The 20656-nt window shown below is 42.7% G+C and overlaps 2 protein-coding genes and 1 non-coding gene across 3 annotated transcripts; 1 reads left to right on the top strand and 2 right to left on the bottom strand.

The window, feature by feature from the left end:
- Window positions 1-1025: 1025 nt before the first annotated feature.
- BDB00DRAFT_t134 lies at window positions 1026-1097 on the bottom strand. Its single transcript has one exon. It is a non-coding gene; the product is annotated as a tRNA-Glu (tRNA).
- Window positions 1098-3119: 2022 nt separating this feature from the next.
- BDB00DRAFT_934245 (uncharacterized protein) lies at window positions 3120-9611 on the bottom strand. Its single transcript, XM_053129147.1, has 10 exons — window positions 9363-9611; window positions 8846-9277; window positions 8541-8678; window positions 8241-8417; window positions 7912-8103; window positions 7755-7825; window positions 7369-7660; window positions 6922-7261; window positions 6659-6853; window positions 3120-6582 (listed from the first exon to the last, which is right to left on the bottom strand). Exons 1-10 carry the CDS (start codon window positions 9537-9539, stop codon window positions 3437-3439), a joined length of 5160 nt encoding a protein of 1719 aa, XP_052972693.1. The 5' UTR covers window positions 9540-9611; the 3' UTR covers window positions 3120-3436.
- Window positions 9612-11828: 2217 nt separating this feature from the next.
- Window positions 11829-17168, top strand: BDB00DRAFT_860381 (Sac phosphatase domain-containing protein). Its single transcript, XM_053125995.1, has 21 exons — window positions 11829-12224; window positions 12317-12608; window positions 12701-12839; window positions 12962-13120; window positions 13206-13272; window positions 13371-14083; window positions 14171-14247; window positions 14320-14435; window positions 14517-14584; window positions 14640-14665; window positions 14751-14916; window positions 14988-15087; window positions 15155-15245; window positions 15313-15367; window positions 15459-15512; window positions 15614-15723; window positions 15826-15935; window positions 16042-16064; window positions 16136-16349; window positions 16441-16488; window positions 16566-17168. The coding sequence occupies exons 1-21, from the start codon at window positions 11990-11992 to the stop codon at window positions 16670-16672; spliced, it is 2970 nt and encodes a 989-aa protein (XP_052972692.1). The 5' UTR covers window positions 11829-11989; the 3' UTR covers window positions 16673-17168.
- The last annotated feature ends 3488 nt before the right edge of the window (window positions 17169-20656 follow it).

Raw genomic sequence — 20656 nt, 5'->3', positions numbered from 1 at the left:
ATCTATCATCAAGTTTTGCTTATAATCTTTTAGTACGTATGAGGCCCCTCTTGTTCTATTCATGTCTTTATACGGTCTTTTATAGGTTGTATTTATCTTTTCCATCTAGATCGGTTCTCTAACCACAGTATAGTCTCCACTTTTATAGTCTAGGGTTTTGCTGTTCTGTTAAAGACTTGTTCTCTTTTCTTTAGTGAATTACTACACGCACTGCAAAAACCAGACCAAGCACGCTGCAAAAATTCCGCTTTTTAGAAGTAACCCATTTCTCGTATCCACTCGACCTGCAGCGCATATAGTTCTTTGCAGCATACATAGTGAAGTAATAAATATCAAACGAACCATAATACAATCTACATCCATTTAGTAATGTAAATGGGTTATACTGGAGTTTTAGCTAGAATTTCACTTTAAGGCCGATCGGATCTGTACTGAGAAAAAATATTTTATTCAAACACTTGAATCGACTAAAGGAAAAAGCTAAAGATCGAAGAAGTGTAAGAAGAAACGGTTATCGCAAGAAAAAAGCGAATTAGGCTTAGGAAAATCGCAAAAAAAAAACCACTCATCCTCATTAAGCAAAGTATATGAAAGACATGTATGTGATAGATATTTTAGAGAAAAGGATTGCAGAGAACTAATCATTGCTGTCACTACTAGTATCATTTTCGCACGTAGGGAAAAGTATTATTTCCAGAAACTCTACTTCAACTAGTCCTTTAAATGCTCTAACATGGATACAGTAATAAGATCTTGCCGGATTAGATGTGCAGCCGCTTCAGGTATAAAGACTTGTTGAGTGAAATGGATTAGTTGCTGCATTGTTGGATGCATCCAATGCATAATAGTTCGGCCAAGACATACAAGTACACCTTCTCATCAGAATCAATAAATACCATCTTTCAGTTCTCCTTTAATCCCTTTACCTATATTGGCCACAGTATTATCCGCCAAAACGGATATGGCAAATACTTTTAAAAAGAAAAAAATTCAACTAACTGAAAGAATCAGTTAGTTGGAAGATGTTCCCCCACCGGGAATTGAACCCGGGCCACCGGTGTGAGAGACCGGGATCCTAGCCACTAGACCATAGAGGAGAAGAGATATTTGTTGAGCATTGCACGCGGTGATAACCTCCTTTTTTTATACTTTTCTTCATTCTTCACTCTGCACCCCCAAAAACTCGTCCTTTTTTCCGATCACCCCCAAAAATTACGACCTCGAACTCGCCTCGCGTAACACCCGAGGCAACCGCCAATATTCCCACCTCACCACATACAACAGCCATACCTACATCACCTACAGCATCAGAATTGGCTATATGCCTCACATCGGCTTTGCCTATTAGAGCAAAACAGTGTGCTTCACAGCAGGCAACCCATATCCCCTCCCCTTTATCAAGAAGACCCTTCCCCCATAGAAGGAAATTCACAGCAAAAACGGCAAAAACGCCGCACTACCCCTTCACCTACTACAACAGAAATTACCACCCCCAACACCATCAATTCCGCAGATATGTTTATCAATGGCCAAGAGGTATCACTATACCCCCAGTCCAAACACACCTGCAGCAACACCCCCCTCACTGAATGCAGCACTGCTGCCCTTCAGCAACAACAGCAACAGCAAACCAATAACAACAACAACAACCAGCAAGAGCAACAGCAACAGCAACAGCAAGAGCTCTTGTATAGCTCTCTGCATACATCACTCCCAGATACATAGGAGCAGGAGGATGCAGCATCGGTAACAACAACAACAACAACAGCAATCCCTGGTTCCTCGCGTTCCAGCAGAAAATTGCAGCCCACAATGAGCAATTAGAGCAAATGGCCGCTCTAATTAAAGAAAACAAGCAACTCCGGTCGGAATTAGCACTCACTTATCAGGGTATTGCCGAGCTCGAGGGAGAACATCCCCCTGTGCCACCAGCAGCAACAATGACTGTTATGGATAGCACCCCTGAGTACGAAGATGAATGTCTTACAGGCACTATTGAGTCTGTACACGTAGGTACACCAGAATCTCGAGCTGTGTACCAGCAGCAAAAGCGTGCCTGTGAAGCACACTAAGAGCAAGATCGGGAGAAGCGTCTCGCACACCAGCTCAAGCTGATGGATCGCATGGACCAGCAGCAACAGCAAAAGCAACAAAAACAACAAAAGCAACAACAACCTGCACCTAACAACAATAGCAGCAAAAAGATGTATGCAGCAGCAGCCAGCAAAAACGTTAGCAGCAACAACAACAAGCAAAAGACCCGTCGTTGTGTTGTGAAAACACCAACAGCACCAATAGTGGCATGGGCCAGACAAACGTATACCCTTGTGTGGCAGTAGGATCTATTGGGGCCAATCCACGACTGATACATCTTTGATGGCATTGCTACTTCTTGTATCGCTGTAGCTACAACAAGTAGTTCCAGCTACATGGTATTCTTACGATATATGCGATTATGTTAGTTCTGCCTGCATAAATTCCAATTATGAAATTCTGGTACATAATGATCGAACGCGTCAATACCGGTCATACTGGTCCAAGCATTGTTCCTTATCTTGTGAAGACGTAGTATCACCAATAATTTTCAAGAGCAAGTTTCTAAAGAGAAAAGGTTGGATCAGGTAGTCTAAAATAATGCAGATTCGTGACACCTTTGAAAGATAGTAAAAGACATTCGAACATGGAAACATTTATGTCGTTTTGAAAAATGCCGCAGAAGGTTTATTGCATAGAAAGATATATATCTACGGTTACGTAGACCAGCACAAGAGTATCAAACAAACTAAGAAATAAACGAATTTACATGAGAGAACTTGGCTGGTGTGATATAGCCGTTTACCTACATCGTCTACACAGAGCAGAACTTTATATGTGCGAGGCCGACAATTTCATTATCAGAATAACAAAGCACCTTTATATCATTACAACTATGTCAAATGGCAAGCTGCTGTGTAAGATGCAGCACCACCATCATCACACCAGAGAAAGGTCGATCACTGTGATGAGGACCCAATCCGCGGTATGTTTATCTGTGCAGGCGTCGCTCAAGCTCTTCATGTACCTTTATACTTCATTCTAGTTGTCTCATAATCATGGTATAGATATCTTTGTAACGCCATCGTTTCCGCAATGTAGCCAAGACAGTGTATTCAAAGCTCGCGAAGTAAACACTACAATTTTAGCACCATGCATACGAATGCTGCTAATCTTTGGGTTCGCAAAAGGATAAAAAAAAGCTTGTTACAAAATGCCATGTATAATATATACTGAACAGAAAATTAAATAAAAGAATGAGCAGTGCAGGATATAAAAAAGGAGAAAACGGGAAAAAACATGGAGAAAAATGCAATTAAATACAAAGTGAGAGTGTTGTTGCGTTATGTGGTGGTATATGAGTTGAAGAAAAAGAAAAAGTGAAGGTGCTACTACTATGAAATTAATGAGAAGAAGAGGAGGAGGTAGAAGAAAGTAATTTTTTCTCGACCATTTGCATAAGCAAATTCGAATATTTATCCAAAAGGGCTAGGGTGGCAGGGTCTTGTTGCTGTTGCTCTTGTGGTTGCTGCTGCTGCTGCTCAGCTAGACCATCGTCCACGGATGATGATGATTCATTAATACCATTATCGCTGTTGTTACTGCTACTGCTGTGTGTTAGAGAGGGCGATGATCGTACTTGCGATATCTTGTCGATGACGCTGCCAAGTTTCGCCTCGACTGTCGTGACGAATGTTTGACTGCCATCAATGCTTTTGGCAGATGCATACGCGTCCATGACGCTGTCTAACAAAATGATGGCTCCGTCGAGATCGGACAGTATATGATCAAACGAGCTTGAATCGCATGTATCCGTGCTACCCACTTTTTCCATGGAAACAGAACTGTCATTTCCTATTTCTTCTGTTGAAGATGGTGATGGTTGTGTAGTGATCGTATCGTCAACAAGCTGTGATACATCGTCTGCTTGCTGCAGCTGTTGCAAAATAGCGGATTGTTGCCCACTATCCTTGCCTTTGTCGTGGTCTATATTGGCGGTCTCGGGTTCTGGTACATCTTTTAGCTGGTGTTGTTGAGTGGTTTCTTCATCGACTGTAGCAGCGGGCAAAGATGAAACGATGGTTTTGTTATTGTTATTATTGAGAGCAGCTGAGCTTGTGTCGATGCGTGGCGGCTCAAGGGGAATGGTGGTCTCGGCGGTTGGCATCGTTTCATTAAAGTTCTTGGTCACGTCCCCAAGCGGCTCGCAGTTGAAAGAAGGAATAGGCGGATGATGATAATGTGTGCTTCTACGGTCACCTAGTGATGACAGAAATCGTGCGGTGAAACTTTGTCGTTTTTTGGCTTTTTCAAGCTTCTTTTGTAATTCACGCAAAGCAGGTGTATCACGGCCGCTTGGTGAAATACCGCCAGATGATTCTTTGCTGGAAGGCGAGAACGGTGAATGCGCTGATCGTCCATCTGCAGTGTCAATATCGTTGTTGCCGTTGCCGTTGTTGTCGTTAATGCTTCTGGTCGGCTCTTCATCGAGCTGTTTGCGAGACGACATGGATGTCGTTCGACTCAACGATGGTGTCATGCGTGGCGCTTCTCTTAACGTAATGGCCTGGAGGATAGCGTCGTCTGCATTGTCTTCACTCGATCCATCTTCGTCATCGTCTGCTGTCGTATTACCTTCTCCACCGCTATGATGTTTCTCTGGTGTACGAATCTTCTCGTCATCTGATGGTTTTCGGCCGTCGTCGACATGTTCATTAGAGCTAGTCGTACCAGAATCGTCATGAACTTCATCATGTGAAGTAACTTCAAATGGAGTACCGATCTCGTCCTGTTCTGGTGGCGGCGTGATGAAAATCACTTCTTCCTCTTCTTCGTCGTCATCATCGTCTTCTTCTTCATCATCGTTTGCTTCACGTTCATCGCCTGCTTCTTCGCCATCATCATCTTCGTCTTGGTGATGGTGACGCTCTGGTAACTGTCTCGGTAATGTTACGTCGACATCATGACGTATAATTCCGTCAGGTGTGGTACTGGCAGTCGATAAACCAGCAGGAGCATCGCCTTTGCTGTGTTGCTGTTGGTGCTGATGATTTGCATTGATAATTTTGTCGTTTGGAGGAGGTGATGGAGCTTCTATGCTCGAACGTCGTTGCTCATTCAAATTCGCCGATCGCTTACGACGAACTACCCCTTCGTTTGTCCTCGGCCGCGTTGTTCGATCTTTGTTGCTCGTCGGTGATCCTTGCTTGTTCATGGCTTCACGAGACATTTGCCTTCGAAGCACTGGATTCATGCGTCCACCTACTTGACGCAATGGATTGAAGCCAGCTGCTGCACGTGGTGATGAATCGCCTCCACTCATACCTGGGGCACCATAGCGATTTGCAGCAGCAAAATTAGGTCCTACATGGCTTGATGTTCGTTCGCGAATACCAGAAGTAGGTATCCCGTTATACAGACGTTCCAATTTTCCTTCTGGTGTTTTGCGACCGCTGCCACTGCTACCCGTCGAATCCCGTTTTCGCTCTATCTTTTTCTCTCCAGCAGTTTTCGAAACTGGTGATGTTGGACCGCTGTTATTTTCAGGTGAGGATGGGTGCTCGATCTGTTGCGGCCGTGAACGTCGCGACATGGCGATTTTTTTATACAAATCGTCATATTTTGATTCCGCAGGCGACATGGTCGAAAACGTCCGGCGCTCGCCTTGTCGTACCATTTGTGATAGACTCGGCGTTGGTCTAGCTGCTGTAGCTGTTGATATGCGTCGAAAGCGAGTCTTTGGGTTGTTTGCGCCCGCTGCAGCGGTAGCAGCAGCAGCAGCTGCTGCTGACAAACCCTTTTGTTGCAATCGTTTATCTTCAGCAACTTCCTCTGTCGTCCGGATGTTCATGACCAGTTCCTGTGCACGCGGATCCTTTTCCGCGCAGCGTGCCTTCATTTTGCATATAATATCTTCCGAAATCTTCCATACAAATATCGTGCCGTCCGAACATGTGCTGACTACGCGAATCGTATCATGACCTGTTCGGACAAACTTGACAGCCGTAATCAGTTCGGCATGAGCGCTGACCTTTTCAATGCATGTGCTGTTGGTCAAATCAAAGAGGCGCAAGGAACGATCGGAGCCGCTGGTAACTGCATACGTGCCCGAGAATGGATCCAAATCAATGTTGAGCAAACTGCCACCCGAGTTTTCTGCTGACGTGCCGCTGACTGTTTCTTCGTTGGTTTCCGGTTTGCATACGCGGACTGGCTTTCCAGAATCGACATTGAATACAAACAATCGGCGCTCGCCTGTCACAGTAGCAATGTAGCGGTCGCTCAAGTCGAGTGACATGTCAAACACAGTGCCGCGACCAGAATAATTGTGATAGGTCGAATAAAAGTTTTCATGCGGCTCAATGTTGCGGAAAATGACGCCCTTGTCAGCACCGCAGCTAATAAGCCTCTTGGCGCTCTTGGAAAACTTGACAGCAGTGATGGAGGATGAATGGTCGTCGAGTGTTTGAACCAGTTGGAACCCACCGTTGATGTCGAAAACATGCAGCAATCGATCGCGCGATGCGGTAGCAATCATGTACGGGACATCTATTGTACATGCATGTCAGCGTACGTCGGAGAACATGCATTATCATCCATGCACAAAAAGATTTCACGGTTTTACCATTTTGGGAAGGATTGGTCAGATCCATAGCCAGAATTTCAGAGTCATGGGCTTCTTGATAGGTAATCTGATCCCATGTTTCCATACTATGGACACGGAGATTGCCGTTGCGATCACCTGTGGCTAGCAATTTGCCATCGTTGCTCATTTTTAACGATCTGATACCGAAATCTGGGTATTGGTCGTCGGTAAAATCTACATAATATCACTTAGCTTCTCTTTTTTTCTTTAGGCAATCAAGCAAAAACTTTATGCACGCTTACCAACATCTCTTCGTAATTTCGAAAACTCGGCCGCATCTGTGTCCACGTAGATCATTCTGACCAGTTCTCGAGAATAAATGTTTCGGCGATGTAGTGACACGCTGCTACTGCTGCTAGGTGATAAGGGTATATTGCTAGTAGTAGGCGATTTGATAGGCGACAAGGGCGACGTGGAGCTGGCGTTATTGGTAGATCGAGGCGAGAGAATGAAAGTAGAAGATGTTGAACTGGGATAGATACTGTTATCTAAATTCCAGAAGCGTACCGTGCCATCGGCAGAATGGGTTGCAAAGGAATTGGGCGGTATAGCGTTGACAGGTTCGATCAATGCTGGACATGGCTATAAGCAGATTGATAGAGTGCACATGCTTCATTATTTAGGACCTTGTTTTGCTTATTCACCAACTCGGGTTTTCGATTATCCAATATGTGGATCTATGTACTTACCTCGACGCCCCAGACACAATCACTGTGAAATACAAAGCTGCGGTATTTGCCAATCTTTTTCAAGTCTCGGATATCCCATAGATACAAGCTACGATCGGCATAAACGGCGGTTATCTTACTAGAGGCATCATCGTAATCGACAGCAATGACTTCGGGATAGTAGGTGTTTTCGTCGGTATGATGTTTGAGCATTTCAGGAGACGTAATGGCACCGATATCAGTTCCCAGGGGATGTGGTTTCGGAAGGATTCCGCAATAGTTTAAAGTTCCAGGCTCGAAAAGTCTAGTCTCTCTTTGTTGTGAGTCATCTGCTCTCTCAGTGCATTTTACTTTTGTACACCCATACACCACCAACGAACATTGCACATCAAAAATCATGGCATTACCTGATGATACCGCCTGCACAGGCACAGATAACGTAATTAGACGAAACAGCAATCGAATAGGCATTTTGCACCTGAAGAAATTCAAAATCATACAAAATCAATAAAGAAATATCCACGGAAAACTTTAACCATGTTCGCCCACTTCTCTTTTCTTTACCTGCAAGTCGACCCATTTATCAATTACTCGCCCTTCTTTAAACATGCATAGGATGCCACTATCCGTCAAAAAGTAGACGTTCTCAGTCTTTCCACGATCACAACCGACAGCAACAAAGTTGCTCTCACGTAGTGCACCCAGAATACCCGATCTTCCATCTAGTACTTGGGTTTCCCGTGATGATAAGTTGCCCTAACACAAGAGGTTGTTTATGAAAACAATAACAATAGCCAAAAGTGAGTCCTTTTTCATGATATATGTGAGAAAGAGCTAGTATACCCCCACATATTACTCGTTAAAACTCATCCATTCACCCGTCTTTAGCATACCCTTTTCGGAACACGTCCTCGAGCATCAAAGTACCAGAACTTGACATGTCGTAAACCCGCAGTAACAAAGTACGTACCATCTTTGGAAAACGATAGCGCATTGACTTTACTAGTAACTTTGTTTCCTGCCAGTTTAATCCCCTTTTTCCAGTTCCAAACGTACAAGTACCCATCGTGCTGTCATACGAGAAAATGGATTAGCGCCATGTCAAGGTAAGTGACAAAATAGCTGAAACGTATAGGGAGGAGGTACACCCCCCCAAGAAAAATAACAGGAGCAGACTTCATGCTTTTGCTTACCTGAAATCCGATGGATACTAAATAGCGCATATTCGGAGAGAATGCCAATGACAGGACACCAAACTTGTGCCCGCGGCATTCATGCAGTAGCATACGCCCCTTGACGTCCCAGATCAAAATGCGAGGTTGATGGCCCATCTACACATACACACAAAAAATGGCCACCCAGAGTCTTAATTCCACGAATTTAATTCGATGCTCCCTCCTCCTACTCATTCCCCTTTCCCCTCTCGCTCTCGCTCTCTATCCAACTCTATCTCCTCGATCTTCCTCCTTTTGGTACAATAGTTAAAAATTAAGATTACCTCGCCAGCGGCAAGATAGTTCCCGTCAGGCGAAAAGGCCAGGCAGCTGATAGGTTTGGCACGTGTACTTGCCGGTGTTTTTTTCTTTTTCTCTGATTGTATCTTCGGAACACCCGAGATTTCCGCAGGCGACGACCCCAGGGGCGAAATAAACGAACTTCCAGCGAGCATCATGCTATTAGCGGCTACTGCTGCCGCACCATTTGTCCCCGCCGCTGCTGCTGCCAAGGCAGCATTTGTGCTGCCATTATTGTTGGAGGAAATATTTGTCGTATTCGTAGGCGGATAAAGAAATCCGACTTGTTTGTTGCGCTTGTGATTATATAACACCACCACGGCACCCGCTGCATAAGCAACGAGATCTTGCGATTCGGCCGTGGCTAATATATTCGACGAGGCAGTTGTCAGGCCCAAGATACGTTCGAGTTTCAGCTATTATTAAATTTTATTGTTCAGCACAAAGGAAGTGTAGATCGGCAGTTTTCTTTCCAGGACAACAATGAGGTTTTTTTTTTACTTTTTGTGGAGGGCGTGATGGGTCTTTACGCTTTCTCCGCCTCATTCCAAGACCAGCGGCGATCGCGGCATTGGACAAAGCAGTTGTCGACTGCGTAGGAAGAGGTTGGAAAGGAGGAGTCGTGTTGGGTGGTGGCGGAGGCACAGTTCCAGCATTGACTGGAAATAGTTCTGTCATGATGACAGAATGACAGATATAGACAAGAATATGTCAAGTTGTAATAAAGAGCAAATAGAAAGAGAAAGAGAGAGAAGAAAAAAGCTGCAATGAAAAAAAATATAGTAATTACACAGCCTAATGGTAAAAACAGGTATCTGTGCTTCGCGGTCTTCGCATTTCACAAATAATGAATAGAAACTGCGCACATATCATATCAAGGCACCACATCAGGCCACAAACTTACTTGCAAGATCATCCCCTTTCTCTTCCTCTTCTTCTTCTTCCTACGACAACATGCACTTATGCGCTCTATACCCCCCCTCCCTACCCTACTAGATTGTACATGTACACACATGCATGGTATATGTGAGGGCTTTTTTTTATATAGATGCGACAATGGTGCCAGTCTTTGCTTTATACATAAGAGGCGATGGTGAGCGCAGTCTTCTCATGCATCATATAAAGGCAAAACAGTAGCTTTTCTTGTGTAGCTGGCCTGCAGCGTGCTTCAATAGCAGCATATGTTACTAGTAGAGTATACATATACTGGTTTTTATCTTCATAGTGTGCATTAAAACAGAGCAATTTTTCTTTATTGTTCGATACGCTGTAGTAGTAGCAACACATATACACTACATGCTGACTAGAGACAACTTTTTATTTAGGCAACTCATTGCACTTTTGCGTATCTTGCTTCAGTAGCGTCTTTGGACTCTGCACGACCACTTTAGAACTTGCAATGACAGGTAGTAACAGAGGAAGTCATCACTGTAGACGTTGCGTCTCCTTTGCTAAGCAAGCGTGGTACCCACGCCCTATTCCAAAACTTCATGTTTATGACGAACAGATTTGATCCACATGGTCGGGCTAAAGATAACGCACGGGCGTAGCCACCAGGGATGACGGGTTGCCCCTCCACGTTGTTGTAAAGCTTTGCAATTTTCGAGAGCTTACTGTATCTGTAATTACTACGACATTTTGTGTATAAATAGATCCATTTACCAATTATTTATTTTGAAAGGGCACATGAACGCATACAATGCACGCTCAGATGTGTATGTATACTAGTACATCAGTGTTTTATTGCTTGAGCGAAAGAATATATATTCATATATGTACTTTTGCGCAGTATAATTACCAAGGTTCTGTACACACGATGCAGCACCAGCAGCAGCCGCATGGTGCTTCTACCAGGATACACAGAGCATAGTCCCGATAGTACGATGATTCAATAGTTACATCGTTTATGAGATCTCCTTTTTTCCAACGTGTCCTCTTAATCACTTTATGCATGTACGCCGCCACGACTGCATGCCTTACAGAAATCGTCTGCTTGCTAAAAGGAAAGCACAGTTCTTATTGATTTGTTTCCTACATGTTCCGCTTGTTCTGGTATATGTGCAAGCAAACACACATTGTAATTCTATTCAGGCACGAGCCTCCTTTCATGACTCAATTGAAGGCTTTATGATCTGCTTCATTTAGCAGCAAGCAGCCTATTATATTCCTGAAAAAACAAGAAGCGGGCATAAGTGTTTAATTGTTACTGTTACTAACTGTGATAGTGCAACAAGTAAAAGATAAGGCAACGTATGCAAATTTACTCGTCGTTTTGGTGATAAAAAAACTCATTTCCCATACGAATAGATCGGATATGATTCGTAAATAACAACGTGGTAATCAAAGTATCTAGCTGAGTTAGCCGGCGAATGAAGCATGTATTTGTCATGCAAGCAATATGAAGTTCTTTGCGGCTCTTTATTGACATATGCTCTCGCTGAATAGGGCTTAAATTTGGGACACGGACGAATCATAAACTCTTTTTTGGTTGAAGATATAATAGAGAGTAACAGCATCCAGTAAAGGCGAATCATCGTCACCTCACTATGAGTTTTTTCCAGTATGATATGGAGCCTATTGGATAGTAAGGTTACTACAGTAGCTATTATACACCATCTGCCAAAGGGTTTGCTATGATGTGGTTTTCATTTTGAAATCCATTCACGACTATGTTGTAATTTTTCACTATATATAACTATTATTTCTTAATGTAGTAGTATCTGCATGGTTACACTTGACATTTTTGCTACCCTTATAAGTTTCCTACTTTTGGCGTAAAAAAATAAACAAGGGCTAGGTGTAAGGAAAGTAGAACCGTAACGATGATCCTTAGTTTGCTCAGTGTACCATTTTAATCCCTCTCTCCTGATATACAGAGTGACACATCCGACTCTTTGGTTGCATAACAACAGACGGGCAAATTTAAGTGTCAGCAAAGGTGCGCAAATCAAATACCCGGAGATTCGGCTTCCAAGTTCCGAGAGTCGTGTAGTGCGTGTATGTATGCCAAGGGCCGACCATTCTGCACCAATTTTTTTTTCTTTCTTCTTCGTATAATATATTACAGGGCTCGTCCACCACCAATTACCACCCTTCCACTAAAATTCTTGCGGCACATATAACTTACGATGCAAACACATCTATTATTACGAGACCATCCACGAGCACTCGCCTTACGACCGACCGTCCTCCATGAAGCACCTTCGGGTGTATTAATGTTTGAACAGTACAGCAACCCGGCAACCATGGGCGACCGCGCCATCACCAAGCTATTACCACTAGGTGAATTCGAGGACACCCAATGGCGCATTTTAAATAGTCGACCCGTATTTGGTTGCCTTGGCATGATTAATGTCATGGGAGGTTGGTGGTTTTTATGTGTTTCCTTCTTTATATTCCCAAACGATAACCCTTTTCTTAAAACATCAACCTTTCTCGTCCCGCCAAAAAAACAGAATGCTTTATTGCGATTGTTACAGATTGTGTACCAGTGGGCCGTATTCGTGCAGGTGAAGAAGTATATAAAATTGTATCCGTATCGTTCTATTCATTGTCGTCGTCAAAGTATGACGACTTGGATATGTCTTCTGCGGCTGCAGCACGGGATTATAATACGGATAGTTCAGGTGACGAATGGAGCGACCAGGCGGCAATACAACACCCTTGTGCTCAGCTGGAAAAGCTATTTTCAGTCGGCAACTTTTATTTTACCCCGGATTTCGATTTAACAAAAACTGTACAAGCAAGGTAAGACATTCGGGGGGATGGCTGCTAGGTTATAAATGTCGTTCACGTGAGGGTTTTGGGGAAGATACTTACCATGCATATGGAATTTCAAGGACATCGGATGCATCATCGAACGTCCATGCATTTGATGATCATTTCTTATGGAACAAATTTCTGATATCCGGATTGCTCGATTTTCGGGCGAAATTGGAACGAAAAAAGCAGATGGATCTTGATAGAGGAGGGTTTCTGGTAAGTAGAACATGGAATATGGCTTTAAAGAGCAAGGAGAGCAAGGATGGCGACAATGCACCGAGAGAAATTTTCTGTTTTTTTTCGGCACTGATATGACCTGTTATGTGTTTTCATTCCAGGTATTTGCCATCCGAGGCTATGTTGGGGTGGAAACTGTATCACTTGAAAATGAAAAATACGAACTGTCGGTAATATCAAAATTAAGTTGTAAACGGGCTGGTACCCGATTCAACTCGAGAGGTATCGATGACAATGGACATGTTGCCAATTTCGTTGAGGTAAGTGTTTAGTGGTGTAGTGAGTGGCAGGTAGTAGTGCTCGTTTTTGGAGCTAGGGTTCCTTTTCTAATGTCGACAATTACAGACAGAGACCGTGTTGTATTCCGATCGAGTATGCTATGCATTTACCCAAACGCGTGGAAGTGTTCCTGGTAAAGCAACTTCTTTTTATGTGTGTGTGAGAGAAAGAGGAAAAGAGCTGTTATAGACAGTTCTCTTATCAACGTTTCGTGAAATGGACAAAACCCAGTGTTTTGGGAACAGCAGGGCATCGTCAATCAAAAATTACAAATTGCACGAGGACCGGGTGCGACACAACCAGCCGTCAAGCGACACTTTACCGAACTCATCAATCGATATCAATCAGTATGCAACATCAACCTGCTCTCTGCACGCGAGCAGAACACGGGCGAATCCTTGTTGGGATCAACATACACATCGGCGGTTCACCAACTACATATGCCCGAAAGCCAATTACGAATGGTCAATTTCGACCTGCATGCCGAATGTCGTGGTGGCAACTATGACAATCTTGTTTATCTATTAAACGACGTACGCGGCTATTTGGATCAACATGGCTTCTTTTTAATGGACTCTGTCGACAATCGTATTGTCAACAGACAGACTGGTTGTTTCCGAACAAACTGCTTGGATTGCTTGGATAGAACAAATCTTGTGCAGAACAAAATTTCGAGCATGACATTGCAAAATTATTTGGGCGGTCACCACGTTACATGCTGGGACATGGATATGTTGATGGATCGACATTCCCATTTATGGGCGGAGAATGGCGATGGTTTGTCCAGAATTTATGCTGGTACAGGAGCGCTCAAGTCGGCATTTACACGGACGGGCAAGGTCACCTTTATGAACATGTTAAATGATGCCACTCGATCCGCAAATCGATTTTTCATTAACACGTTTCAAGATAAGGCTAAGCAGGAAGTCATTGATCAATTACTGGTTCGTTATCTCTCCATAATGGTTATGGGTAGAATCCACTCTTATTGCCGATTATCGGATTGCTGACATTAAGATCATCGTGTATAGGGGAAGTTGGTGGGTCAACAAGAGATCATAGTACATGACCCAATCAGCGACTCAGTATCAAAACTGATGGTGAAAAGGTACATATGCGAATTTCATATATAAAGAGGATTATTCAACACTAACGTTGTCATATCATATTTTGCGTTTAGATTAAAAGAATATTCAACAAGTCACCAAGTAACAATTTTTTGTGGCACATATAACTTAAATGGCAAAAGTTTCAAGGGTGAATCCTTGGATCCCTGGCTTTTACAACACTCACAATGTAAGTTCAAAAACAGAAAATAGCCTATAGTGAAGAAAAGAGGAAGTGAATTGATTTACAATTATCGTACATATGCACTAGGGGGAGATGATGAACCTGATATCTATGCCGTGGGCTTCCAAGAAATTGTAGAGCTTTCTCCACAGCAGGTTAGTAAGGACTCTCGATTTTTTGGCAATTTCATATAACTAATCGCATCTACAGGTCATGACGACAGATGCAGAGAAACGGTAAGAATGAGAAGTGTTTTCAATCACCATCGAGCAAATCAGGCTAAAGAATCTATTTATCTTCCTTTTCACGACTAAATAATAGCAAAATATGGGAAGAGCAGATAGAACGTACATTAAACTCGAATCCCAGAGGCAAATCAAGATACGTTATGCTTCGATCAAATCAACTCGTCGGTGCGGCGCTTGTCATTTTTGTAAAAGCAAATATTGTAGAAAATATTCGCAATGTCGAAACATCCATCAAGAAGGTATGGCTTACTTCCTCTCAGATACATTGAAAGAGAAAGAGTCTGACACATTGGTCTTCTTTATTGTGTAGACCGGTATTATGGGTATTGCTGGTAACAAGGGAGCAGTTGCAATTCGCATGGACTATGGCGACACCAGTATCTGTTTCTTAGCAGCTCATTTTGCATCAGGTGAGCTCTTGTCTTCACTGATTTCCGTCTCTTAGCAACATATCTAACTTGTGATTGCCTCTAACAGGGCATTCGAATTATGAGGACCGAAATGCCGATTTCCATACAATCAATACCGGCCTTCGTTTCCTACGTGGACGAACAATTGACAGTCATGAGTAAGTTATTTAAACAAGGAAAGAATAAGTCTTGATGTTTCTGACAAAACCTCTTTTTAAAATATAGCAACATATTCTGGTTAAGTGATCTGAACTATAGAGTTTCGTTATCCAACGAAGAGGTATATCTTATGAATTCAAAGCAGAAAAAGTCAGGGCGAACAAACTGCAAAGTCTTTTGGTGTAGCTCTAACAATTGATTGTTGATTTCAGGCACGCGGATATGCTGCCCAAGGAAACATTGATGCTTTACTCCAAGCCGATCAGGTAAATACTATTACAAAAAAGAAAAGCTTACTTAGTGTGTGAAATTGGCTCCACACTATGTAAGACTTTGGTTTAATAATTTTCTCAACTCTATTATTTAGCTCCAAAAACAAATGCAGCAAGGTCTTGTATTCCCGGGTTACCAAGAAGGACCTATTACTTTCTTACCAACCTATAAATATGATAATGGCAAAGATGTCTATGATACCAGGTAAAGGCAAAGAAAAGGATTTCACAACATAGATAAACTGATGGGTATAATAAACCAGCAAGCGACTAAATGGAAATGATTATGATGTTTTCTTCTGAATAGTGAGAAGCAACGGGTGCCAGGTTGGACAGACCGTATTTTGTATAAAGGAAAGCATTTAGAACTGGTTCAGTATGCCCGTGCTGAATTGTATACATCCGATCATAGACCAGGTAAGTAGCAAAGGAGATGTCAGAGAACTCAGGTTCTTGGCTGAGGCTAATATCCAAAACTACTAGAAAGAAAGGTATATTAATACATGTATTCGATTCCTTGTAGTATTTGCCCTGTTTGAAGCAGATGTACGTTTTATTTGGAAAAAGTAGGAAGCATAGATTTTATGATATTTCTAACGTTTCTTTGATAATGTTAGATTGTTATGATGGACCATGATGCCAAAGCCCGATTGCAAAAAGAATTGTATCAGAAGAGTCTGGATAATATTCCTGTAGTAGATAATACAGCTCCACCCGAATTACCACGTCGAAGAACACCCACTCCGCCAAGCAGACCTATTGTCACATTGCCACCACGTTCTATTGTAGATACTCTAATTGATCTCGGCCCTGTAAATGCTTCACCCAGTTGTAAGTGCCTCTATTTTTCTTCCTTCGGGATTGTACTCGAATTATCACACAGAACGGCTTGACTGAAAACAAATCTAACCTACTGATGTAGTACCGAAACCAAGTACAGAACTTTCCAAATGGTGGGAAACTGATGAACGTAAGTATGCCTGCCGAGCCAAAAAAAGCAATTACAAAGTCAAAGTGAAACTTTTATGCTAACCAACGTATACATAGCACTTCCCCGTGCAAATAAACACGTTGTTAAAATGTCAAATCCATTCCGGCAACCGCTATGTGAGTTTTCATACATAGCAGGATCCATCAGCGACTTTTTACACTAATCTGTATGATCTACTACACAGCTGTAACATCAACAAACAACACCACAAACAGTAACAATAACAATACGACAACATCAGTGCACAATGGCACTAGCGATAACAGTGTTAGACAAAACTCACTTTCTCAATGGATACCGATACAGCCAGCATCGACACCGTCATCCTCCTTGAATGGAACAACAACATCTAACGCTACAAGTCCAACAAAGGCGGCAGCAAAACTAACATCAACATCAACAGGTGCAGCAGTAATATCACCTATTGAAGCGGATGAAGATTATGAACGACATTCATCCACTACTGACACCGGCGAGAACAATGTTTCATCCGCTTTTGGATTTTGGAATAACAAGCAGACGGCAGCATCATGATCTTATCTCGTATCAAAATATTTAAATGATAATAAAAACACATCCATCTTGTTATTATATGTATATACGCAAATACTTATTACTGCTATGTATCCATTATCCTATAACTGCAAACGATATAATAGATACGGATGGTCAGCATTACGTTAAACCTCACCACATCCTTTATGGCTTGATGAGTTTCTTATCGCATGCATTCATATACAGAAACAAGGTTAAAATATTCGGCGCATGACTCAAAAGATGACTTTAGCTTGTGGTCTACTTACACAGCAGTCTATTGAAACCAGATAACGATGATGCCCTCAGCGTGATTCTGCAAAATAACTTTTTTTTCTTGACAGACAGACAGGCAGAATAGCCGTCAAACTTCAATAACGTTCTCTTTTGAAATGTGCATTTCAGAAGTACACAAGGACCCAGAAGGATGCAAGTCGTAAACCTGTACTCAACTAAGTCGGTGTTCCTGTACTGAAGAAACTTGTACTTTGTTTCGACGAGGTTACTCACCAAAACACATAAACATGATGGACAAGCTCATGATAGCCTGTTCGTCTTTTGATAATGTGCATATTAAGGACGTCGTTTTCTGGCAACCGCGAATATTTTAAGCCCTGAGTCTCTAGTCCATATGCAGAGGTTGTCAAAAAAAGCAAACTCATAAGCCTTACCAAAGAAGGGTTTTCATGGAGCGCGAAAAGCGAGGTCATTTTTGCTAAGGACATTGGCTGGTACAGTACAGGTACTCGACCGCCCACGATAAAGACCAGATGTTGGAGGTCTGACGTACGTTCATTGGTAGCCATGTTTGCTTTCTGAAATCTTTAAATGCTCAGGAAAGCTTTCCAAGGCTTTTGAAGGCTTCAAAAAGCATCAGGTTACAATCTTTTCACTGCCGTTCCTGCTACTGCCTACATATCTGCTGCCAATCATCCTGTATACCCTGACTGCTATTTTCAAATTTTAAACAAAAGCTAAAGTCATCCTTGCTAATTACATGCGCTAAATATATCTAGTAGCAGATGTAAGGAACAACTCATGCCGACAAGAGCAGCCAGGTGACGACGCGCTCCAGAATTTCTTCTAACGTCACATCGACAGGTTGTCGCTCCCTGGCGGTGCTGCTGCTCTCCTTTCTACTCCTTCTGCTCATCGACATCCTGATTGTTGCGGTTGTGCCCCTCGGCCGTCACTGCCACTTCTTTCTTTGAATAGGCCGTTGTGGCATATCTTGACTTACTTGGAGTGAACTTGGTAGCGATTTCCATGATCTGAATTGATGCCTTGGAAAAATTTTCCGAAGCACCGTTCATGCATGAAAACATCAGAAATCGTTGGCGTTACACACACTTTTGGAAATGTTCCCACTCGACTCTTGCCCCTTATGCATATAATACACCGATAAGAGGCCAGCTTAAGTGAACAGAAAAAGAGCGAAACTCATCGTGATTGCCAAGTAGCGAGATGAGACGAGTGTGTACATGGAGCCTAGAGCGTCTACAATGTGCAGGTGTTATCGGTGTGAAGCATGGACCTTGAGAGATTGCCATCCATTGCTCGCGATCCTTGTGCAACATCGGATGGTCCAACAGGTCAAACTGTGACGCCTACAAAAGAACTGGACTCGACTGCGCATTTCCCTTTCTCTTTCTTCTTCCTCACTGTCGAAAGATCTTTTCCACCTTTTCCACTTCAATGAACGATACCAATAAAAACCACTTTTCAGCTTCTTTATTGAAGGGTTGCCTTCTGCTACTTGATCCGAGTGGATGTACGTGCAGAATCAGTATTCGTTATTGTTTTCGGCGTACATTTGCGACTTTCATTAGGATCTTTGTGACGCAGTGCACGAGTCGCTATTGCAGCGGGCCCTATCCGTGAGCGCACTACAAGCCGTAAAGTTCTTTACCGCAGTGCACTCACAAAGTAAGTATACACGTAATTCCCCCCTTGACAAACTACTCTCAACCCATCTTCTTCTATTTGAGGGCTGCCTTCTACTACTTGGGTCCGAGTGGGTGTACGTGCAGAATCAGTATTCGTTATTGTTTTCGGCGTACATTTGCGACTTTCATTAGGATCTTTGTGACGCAGTGCACGAGTCGCTATTGCAGCGGGCCCTATCCGTGAGCGCACTACATGCCGTAAAGTTCTTTACCGCAGTGCACTCACAAAGTAAGTATACACGTAATTCCCCCCTTGACAAACTACTCTCACCCATCTTCTTCTATTTGTAGTGATTTGTTTTTGGGAGGTGTAGGTTCCTTTGGAACTGAGGCTTGAGGAGACCAAGGGAGAGCAACCTCTCCTTTGAGGAACGAAGGATTCATATACAAGCCGGTCATTTGCAAGCCATAATAAATAAACTTGTCTTCTTCTGTCTTTGTGTACAATAAATTTTATTGATTTCGTTTCTACTCTCTTGAAGAAGTGTTTGTAACTATCCTGAGCATGGGCTGATCAATTGACTATTATAATAAATGCTTTTCGAGGAGCAGCTTGCTGCAGAAAACGAGACCAGCCTCTCTCTGAAAGAAAATTATGAATTGTGCATTTGCCGGTGTGGTTCCGTGGACAGAGCGATCCATTTACTAATTATACAACCAGAAGTGCGATCTCTGGCGTGCCGATGGAGATGTTCACTATCATAAATTTGCCGAGCGGTTACTGACCACAGTGCATCCAACTTTAAAATTAAATGTAAAAGAGCTTTAAAAAGACGCCATCCATCACCATCATCAACTATCGAAGAACGTATCATAATAAAAAGCTGTTCGACGAGTGCCTGCATCTGCAAATGCATGTGTCACTGCTACACATATGCAACACCTGTAGTAACGGCGTTGATACTTGAGGCATAGTCATAAACTGGTTTTTTTATAACATACGCTATATCTATGAAAATCTTGTTTTTGATTAATGGCACAACAAGACGTAAAATGCTTCATTGGTAGTACACATTGTATATACATGCACATGGTTTAGAAACACCTTTGAGGTTTGATCTGATATAGGTAGCGCCATCTACTGTGTATCCAGGCATCTATGTAAATCTTTGTGACGCAAAACATGTAGACTTCTAGGGTAGCAAGCTGCTGGATTTGTTCGGCTGTGCGTTGTACAGTACCTATACAGAAGAATCGCTACGATTAACTTATATATGATTCATGAAGTCATATTATATATACAGAGTAACTCGGTCAAAGATGTGAGACAAGCGCGAAGACGTTACCATCTGTAATCAAAGGATGTTGATGATAATGTTTTGCCATGAGCGAAACAATATGCTGACGATCCTCTTTTCGACAAATGATCCCAGTGCGACCGCCAATGGATGGTGTAAAATGCATATCGACAAAGGGAAAATCTTCTCGTGCTTGATGGACATTGTATGCAGGTAGGTTTCTGCTTTTGTCCTCGGCCAGTTTTGATACACTGACCGTTGCATATGCCAGAGGCAAAGGTGCAGTCGTGATTGTCCCCATACGCCCTCGATAGCATTCATCTGTGCCGCATCTTTATCCGAAAACATGAACAACGGATCGAATCCGTCTTCTTTAGTTGTACGAAAACTCTGTAAGAGTTTCGGTCTTGCTTAAAGGTCTTCCTTATT

The sequence above is a fragment of the Zychaea mexicana genome (assembly GCF_025766255.1).
Source record: "Zychaea mexicana strain RSA 1403 chromosome Unknown BDB00scaffold_187, whole genome shotgun sequence".
NCBI lineage: Eukaryota > Fungi > Mucoromycota > Mucoromycetes > Mucorales > Lichtheimiaceae > Zychaea > Zychaea mexicana.
Note: the sequence above shows the minus strand (reverse complement) of the source record. Positions and strands in the feature narration are given on the sequence as shown.